At 42.7% G+C, this 8,982-nt stretch overlaps 1 protein-coding gene across 1 annotated transcript; it reads right to left on the bottom strand.

Annotated features, from left to right (window-relative positions):
- Positions 1 to 392: 392 nt before the first annotated feature.
- On the bottom strand, positions 393 to 7,442 carry LOC136612997 (transmembrane 4 L6 family member 5-like). The gene is made up of 5 exons (XM_066593778.1): positions 7,165 to 7,442; positions 4,231 to 4,296; positions 2,046 to 2,209; positions 1,735 to 1,938; positions 393 to 688 (listed from the first exon to the last, which is right to left on the bottom strand). The coding sequence occupies exons 1-4, from the start codon at positions 7,345 to 7,347 to the stop codon at positions 1,743 to 1,745; spliced, it is 609 nt and encodes a 202-aa protein (XP_066449875.1). The 5' UTR covers positions 7,348 to 7,442; the 3' UTR covers positions 393 to 688; positions 1,735 to 1,742.
- Positions 7,443 to 8,982: the final 1,540 nt, after the last annotated feature.

Raw genomic sequence — 8,982 nt, 5'->3', positions numbered from 1 at the left:
GGACCTTTTGCTTTTGTTCCTTTGTCCTGAAGTAAGGCAAAGTACAGATAATATAAGTGATGATTTGGTTTTGCTTTATGTTTGTCTTATGCCAAGTGAGCGACATTTATGTTCTGTTTATTGTTATGTTTTTCACTTTTATAATAAAAAGATCTACAGGATGTAACTCAGGGTCAGTACAGGATAAGTAATGTATTCACACAGTGACCCCCACCAGCAGAATAGTGAGTGCAGCTCTGGAGTATAACACAGGATAAGTAATGTATGTACACAGTGACTCCAGCAGCAGAATAGTGAGGGCAGCTCTGGAGTATAATGCAGGATGTAACTCAGGATCAGTATAAGTAATGTAATATATTTACTGTGTAGAGTAATTGCACACATGGAGATCATTGATTGTCTTACAATTTAATTGACCCCTCTCATGTTGATGTAAAACATCTTTCAGAGATGACACTGAGGATGGACATGTGGATGGGCTGCAGGCATAAGACTGATTTTATCCCTAGTTCACCATGTCTACGTCCGTATCCTCCAGCATGGACCTCACAAGGCTTTCTTCTCCAGCTCATCACTCACACACTTTCTACAAATTACGTCAGATAGGAAATAACTTGAATAAATCACATGACGCGGACGGTCTATGGGGGCCGGGATCCGAGCGGTACCGCTCCTGTGCGCCTTGGTTCTGTAACAGAGAAGAAAAAAATGACTATTAATAACTACATTAATAGTAATAAAACCCGCTGCACAAAAGAAACAAGAAAAAATCTACGCTGTACAGACAGCAGTGGACACTTCAATGTAAACCAGAAGTTTACTGCTGGGACACGGAGTGGCTGCAGATCTGATGCCGAATCGGTGCGGGCTCCTCGGCAAATCCGTGGAAACTATGCCATGTGTACATAAGACGTCACTGTTGCCAATAAGCCTGTCCTTTACATATTGGTTGGATCCTTTTTCAGGATTGGGCAGATACGTTTGTTGTTGGGTGCGTATACTATCTTGAGGTGGGGGGCACATACTTTCCAGCCAATTACAGCCCTTCCCTCAAGTCAGTGTGAGCATTCGTATTTTTGCGTGGCGACCTATAGTTTTTATTTAATTCATTTTCAGGTAAATACAACTCTTGATTCCATTTTTTTTAAGAGATAGGGTGCCCAGAAAAAAAAATGCAATTCTGTATTGTGTATTTTTTTTCACCGTGCAGGTAAAAGATACGATGTTTTAACAATGTGTACTTTTATGGATCCGGTGATACCAATTATGTGTATTTTTCTTATGAAAAAAAATAAGAAAAAGTTTTTTTTTTAAGCTTTTAATTTTTAATGTATTTCTAAATATATATTTAACTTATTTTTACAATTTTTGTCCCACTACGGGACTTGAACTTGTGGTCACTTAATTGCTTGTATAATATGCTGCAATACTTGCAGTATATTATACATTTCAATGTCAGAGGCAGGGCTTAATAGGTTGCAATACATTGCAGACCTTTGAACATCAGATACCTGCGAAATATTCCCTTCATACCCCACCCATGACAGCCCACCATACATTTACGGCAGGTGGTCACTAACAGCTTACAAAATAGACTGCAACCATGGACTTTGTGTTGTGTATCTTATCACCACCTAGTGGTTACTATGTGCCTAGAAGGGCCTTTTTATATATTATATAGATTCATAAAAATAGCATATAACACTTAGCAATATTTATAACGCATCCACTCACGTCGCCTTCTAGTACGTTTTCCTCTGGCAGGTCCCGCAGAGGCAGCCGAACAAGCCATTAATCATCTGAATCGCACAGAGGACGACTTGAATGATGCTGGCCGCCATGATTGTGGAGAAGAAGATGATGTTGAACTCCACCACACCTTCTGGCACGATACAACGGGACCAGACCTCTCTGTGGAACAGGTAGCTGCGCTCCAGGCTGTGAGGAGAGGACACACCAGACTATAACACGGCGTTCTGGTAACCGTCCTTGATATGTCTTGATATCATCTTAAGAAATTCGGTAATCCCCCATTGGACACTTACTCTCTAAATTCCTTTTCTACTTTGAAGGGGGACGTCCAGCGCATGTCTCCATTAAAGACCCTGTAATGACACGTAGGGCCGTGGAGGAGACCCAACAACGAGGTGACAAATCCATAGATGGAGCCACAGAGGGCAACAGCCGCCAAGATAATGGAGATCAACATCTATAGAGACAGGACAAAGTCAATAAACACCAGTTGTGCTCTATACCATAAGGATATATGATTAGTGAGGACTTGTGGGAAGATGGTAATGGAGGAGCATTTATTATGGTTCTGTGGCGAGTATTCCTGGACGAGCCTTGGATCTGGACACCAGTTGAGTTGGAGCAATGAGCCCTGAGACATTTTTGGAGTTGTTGGACTTAAATCTAGAGCTAAAGTTGAACAGGGGTGCATTGGGTGTAGCAAAGGGGATGTAGCAGACCTCTATAAGGTCCACCTATGGTCCTTTTCTCACGTAGTCTATTACTCCTCAGTGATCATATGACCTGTTAGAGGCTTAACTCAAAGCCCTGTAGATGGTATTTTCAAGTGATGTTCGCCAAACACCACTCCCACTGAGGTTGTCTTCTGCTGTAGTTTGTCAACTTTTTGTGGCAGTGGTATCTTCTTCATACTTGGGTCTTCAAGAGTATAATCTACTGCTTTGGTGGGTAAGACCAATCCTGCATCTATATCATACTAGCCAACTCTCCTGGATTGTTTGAGAGACTTTTAGAAAATTGAGAGACCTTCTAGACTCCCGGAAGAATTGGTACATCTGCCGTGCACTGCAAATGCCTACCAGAACTTTTCAGAAAGCAGTACTCCCCTTCCCTGGAACTTCATCCTTCACGGCACTGCACTAGCTATGAGACTTCCGGCACTTTCTGGAGCAGCCCCTATAACTCAGCTGCAGAGACCCCACAGATGAGCAACTACTGACAGGAGTGTGTGGCTGAAGAGACTTGGCTTCTTGAGGTGAGTGCACTATAGTCAGGCCTGAGTCAATGAGTGGCATGAGGGTTGGCCAATCATGTTGCTGATGAGCCAAAAAAATATATTTAAAAATGCAGGATGTTTTTAAAAATGTATTTAAAAAAAATAAAAGATGTGAAAAATGGAAAATGGGGTAAAAAGGACCTTGAGAAAAATGGATGATGTGGTGGTAAAAAAAACCAAAGATATATGAGTGAAAAGCTTATTGAAAAATGGAGGATGTGGGGAAGAGAAACAAAGCATGTGGTTGTAGAAAAGGGGTGTGCCCTGAAGTGGGTGTGGCTTAAAGTGGGCGTGGCTTATAACACTAATTTTACATAGCACACCACAGTCCTAAATCTCCCTGAAGGGCACTTCCAGAATTGGTAAGTATGATCTACATCAATTACTTTAGAAGTTGATGGGGATGCTTTGCACTCGCCCAAGGGGTTGTCTGAGTTATTACTTATGAGTGCTTAGCTTAGGGAGAAGTGACTATCAGCCTATTTCTTATTCTACTGTATGCAGAAGGGGTTTTACTCATAAGTTATAACTCGGACAACCCCTTTAAGGCCTCCATATGCATTAAACTGTATTCTTCCAAACCTGCCAGAATAGACAACTCTCGCATGCATATGGGGGCCTCCAAAAGAAGGATCAGGCACGTTGAGTTTCCACAACCAGTCCTCTTGTTCCCATTTGGCGTGTAAGCCAATCTCAGGCTCGCTGACTGGGCCAGGGAGGATTGGATCAATGGCCTCTGCCATAACTGGTTTGCTTACGTCAACTGCTGGTGGTTCCACTTTTCTGAAGTCATACTGGTCATGGGTGAAGTACCAATACTAAACATGGTTTGGTGGAGAAGCAAATTCATGAGCCCGCATGATGATGCTGAGGGGACCAGGGTAAGCAGGATGGTTCAGGTTCCCGATCTGGCATGAGCACAGGGGTGGGGATGGAGGCGCCAGCAAGGTCTCATAGTGCAGAAGTGTCCCAATGAGTTCTGCCATAAAGCATCTCTAAATGCTGTTGACTGGAGCTCAGACAAGATGGCCGCCTCCGATGTCAAATACAGAGAATACAATTTAAAAGAATCTACAATCAGGAAAATAAAAGCAGAATAGAAAACTGGAAACCTTCCCTCTAAGAGCACAAGATGTCCTATCGGTCACGTCATGTCTCACCCCAATGCAGAGTGTGAACATGACCTTCTATTGTCCTCTTACCCCGAATCGGTTGTTACATATTCCTCGACGTCCGGTGTACTGTATGCAGATGGCAGGAATGAGGACCTAGGAGAAGAAGAAAGACTTGTTACTGAGGCCAAAGAATGACATCTACCTACCACTCAGGCAGAACTACTACACCTATCATGGAGAACGAGCTTCATGAGCCAGAGGCCAGTACTCATAACAGACAAGGGCTGATAACATACCAAGACCCAGCACACGCTTATACACTGAGAAGAATGAAAAGGTATGTGGGTAGTTATAAAAGGTAGTAGTGATGGGTGAACTTAAAAAGTTTGGTTTGGCCCATTCCTTGGATTTCTTTAAAAAGTTTGGTTTGGCCCGAAATCGTTTAAACTGAACCTGAACTTCACCAGTACCTCTAAAAACTGGTGTATAACACTATCTAATAACTATGAAAGCCCTTTATAACACTCTTAGGTCACCGAGGAGGGCATCTAAGTATTTCTGAGAGGTAATGAAGAACCAAGAAAGAAAGAAATGGGAGAAGGACAAAAAGAGGAAGAAGAAAAAAAGAAGGAGGTGAATGAACGGGGAGAAAGAAGGGAAGGATAAGAAAGAAGAAGCAAAGAGAAGACAGAAGGAGCAGGAAGAAGGAAGGAGAAGAAATGAGGAGAAGAATGAAGGGGTAACATAGTAATATAGCATGTTAGGCTGAACGAGGACAATGTCCATCTAGTTCAGCCTGTTTCAACCTCCTTGTTGGTCCAGAGGAAGGCAAAAAAAATCCCAAGCAGCCATTCAGCGCATTTGGAGGAAGGAAAATTCCTTCCTGATTCCATGATGGCAGCCAGAGTAATCCCTGGAACAGCATTGGAGGCACGGATGTACCATGTAGCAGAGCTGTGTGGCACATTGGACCACCAGAAACACTGGTACTATAATTTCCTAAAAATTACAAGTACTATTATATACAGGCCACGTGCTACCAACACTGCAAAATAGAACCTACAACATACTGCCATATAGTGCCTAAGTTATATAAAGCATCCAAATAATACCTTAAAAATCCCACATAATACTGCCATATAGTGCACAAAGTATATCAGCGTCCTAATAATAATACTGCCTTAAAGGAGTTTCTAGAAGTAATATATTGATGATGTATCCTTAGGATAGGTCATTAATATCAAATTGGTGGGGGTCTACCGCTCGGGACCACCACCAATCACCTATTTGTGTGCTGCAGCCTCTTCTCAGACATGGGACTGTAGCTAGAGAGCAGCTCAGTCCTATTCAAGTGCATGGGATTGATTAAGCAGCTATGCCAGACACAGCTACTAAGGGAGATGGAATACACACAGCTACTATACAAGGATCGGTGAGCAATATCTTAGTGGCAGAGAACCCCTTTAAAGACCCGACATAATACTGCCACATACAGGCCAAAATACATACAGCATCCAAATAATACTCCCTTAAACACACAGTACTATATGGTGCCTGAGTTATATACAGCATCCAAAAAATACTTTCTTATAAATCCAAAAGAATACAGCCACATAGCTCCCACAGAATACCACCACATAGTTCTCACAGAATACAGCCACATAGCTCCCACAGAATACCACCACATAGTTCTCACAGAATACCGCCACATAGCTCCCACAGAATACCGCCACATAGTTCCCACAGAATACCGCCACATAGCTCCCACAGAATACCGCCACATAGCTCCCACAGAATACTGCCACATAGTTCCCACAAAATACCGCCACATAGTTCCCACAAAATACCGCCACATAGTTCCCACAGAATACCGCCACATAGCTCCCACAGAATACCACCATATAGCTCCCACAGAATACCACAATATAGCTCCCACAGAATACTACCACATAGCTCCCACAGAATTCCTTCATATAGCTTCCATGTAATACCGCCATATATCTTCCACATAAACCCGCCATATAACTCCAACAGAATACCACCGCATAGCTCCCACAGAATACTACCACATAGCACCCACAGAATCCCTCCATATAACTGACATATAATACTGCTATATATCCTCCACATAAACCCGCCATATAAGTCCCACAGAATACCACCATATGGCTTCCATATAAGACTGTCATGTAGCTCCCACATAATACCACCATACAGCTCCCAAATAACGCCGCCATAGAGCTCCTATATAATACCGCCATATAGCTCCCATATAATATTGCCATATAGCTCCCACATAATACCGCCATATGACTTCTATATAATACCCCTATATATCTTCCACATAAACCCACCATATAGCTCCCACATACCACCATATAGCTTCCATATAAGACTGTCATGTAGCTCTCACAAAATACCACCATATTGCTCCCACATAATGCCGCCATATAGCTTCCATATAATAGCGCCATATAGCTGCCACATAAGAGCCCCATATAGCTCCCATATAAGACTGCCATATAGCTCCCATATAAGACCACCAGATAGCGCCCATATAAGACCGCCAGATAGCGCCCATATAACACCGCCACATAGCGCCCATATAAGACCGTCACATAGCTCCCATATAAGACCGTCACATAGCTCCCATATAAGACCGTCACATAGCTCCCATATAAGACCGCCACATAGCTCCCATATAAGACCGCCACATAGCTCCCATATAAGACCGTCACATAGCTCCCATATAAGACCGCCATAAAGCTCCCACATATAATATCACCATATAGCTTCCACATAATACCACTATATAGCTCCCACACACTTAAACAATTACAAAGTAATGCCGCCATATACCGGTAAATTGTACAGCGGTTTTGGTTTACTCCCGGGGTCCCCTCTTCCCTCCTCCTAGTATGCCCACTGTACCACTCTCTGATAGCATCTCTGGTAGGGTTACTGTTGGGAACAATAGATGACCCACTGGCCGTCCCCCCTTCTTTATCTCCCCTCACTTACCAGAACACCACTTCCAAGAAATCCCCCGAGGTACAGGACCTCAGGCGTGAGCTTCACCTGTGGGTCATTCACAGCCTCGGTGCTCCAGCCGGGGAAGAAGAGTAATATATTGCAGAGGATGCACAGGGCGCAGAACGGGTACAAGATCACCCCGATGAACTTTGAGCACTCTCCTGTACACATGGCGAGAGGGCAGAGGAAGGGGTTAAACGTGAGTGGAGCCCCCGGAGGCTGAGAGCAGAGACCTCACAAGTGTAGGAGCTCCTTCAGTGAAAGCTGCTTCCTTATTACTTCTTGAGTCACAACAGTATAAAACTGTGAAATTTGAACCCGACTTTCCCTGAAAAATAAAAACATAAATACCTGCATGTTATAAACTGGAGGTGGGACTACAAGTCCCAGCATGACCCGCCGCTATGATACATATTATCTAGGTATCTTTCTTATAAAATCATTTTCTGCTGCTGAGCCGTGTATCTAATCCTATCTTGTGTGATACTGTCTACTGAGCCATGTATCTAAGCCTATCATGTTTGATACAGTGCTGCTGAGACATGTATCTATCAAGCTTGTTATTGTCTGCTGAGCTGCAGTATCTAATCCTATCATGTGTGATACTGTCTACTGAGCCATGTATCTAATCCTATCCTGTGTGATACTGTCTGCTGAGCCGTGTATCTAAGCCTATCCTGTGTGATACAGTGCTGCTGAGACATGTATCTATCAAGCTTGTTATTGTCTGCTGAGCTGCAGTATCTAATCCTATCATGTGTGATACTGTCTACTGAGCCATGTATCTAATCCTATCCTGTGTGATACTGTCTGCTGAGCCGTGTATCTAAGCCTATCCTGTGTGATACAGTGCTGCTGAGACATGTATCTATCATGCTTGTTATTGTCTGTTGAGCTGCAGTATCTAATCTATCAAGTGTGATACAGTCTGCTGAGCCAGTATATCTAAGCCAATCATGTGTGATATTGTTTGCTCAGCTATCCAGTCCAGTCATGTGTAATATTTTCTGCTGAGCCGTGTATCTAAGCCTCTTTGTGTGATACTGTAGGAGACAGCAGTGCAGACCTCCCCTTCGTGCAGGAACATATAATTGGGCTCTTCGTCCAGATCAATGTATATGATACAAGTAGGTATAATGTCTCCTTATAGAGAGCAACAGGTAGGTGTGAGGAGACTTATTGGTCATGCAATGCTCCCTGGGAAGCTTCGTATGGTAATATCCTTCCTTAGTCATGTTACAGGGCTAGTTAGAAGTTGCACATTTCCTTACAGGGAAGCCTCCTTCCAACAAGTGGCGCTGTAGAGACATTGTGCCATCTCTTATTTGCGTATGATAGCCTGTATGACGTTCTAGGTGTGTCTACATATTATGTAATAGTCCAGAACGTCCGACTCCTGAGTAATAGAAACTCAGACTTAACTGACTTTACTGTATTTAACAACCATTCAGCTTCGCTCTGAACCTTGTGTAGAATTTGTTTTTTGTGTCCCTGTAATAAGAAAATTATATATATATATATATATATATATATATATATATATATATATATATATATATATATATATATTGCACTGATAGTCAGTCTGTCTATATTCTGCTTGTGTAGAAAGCAGCAAGATAGCAGCAGACCCACAACAGAACAACTCGGTACATAAATACAATACCAGGAAAAACTTATGGCATAAATACAGCACTAGAACCAACTCATAACAAATACAGCACCAGAAACAAGCTAATAGCATAAATACAGCACCAAAACCAACCTCATAACATTAGCACAGTACCAGAACCAAGCTCAATACAA

This window comes from Eleutherodactylus coqui, chromosome 2, assembly GCF_035609145.1.
Source record: "Eleutherodactylus coqui strain aEleCoq1 chromosome 2, aEleCoq1.hap1, whole genome shotgun sequence".
NCBI lineage: Eukaryota > Metazoa > Chordata > Amphibia > Anura > Eleutherodactylidae > Eleutherodactylus > Eleutherodactylus coqui.
Note: the sequence above shows the minus strand (reverse complement) of the source record. Positions and strands in the feature narration are given on the sequence as shown.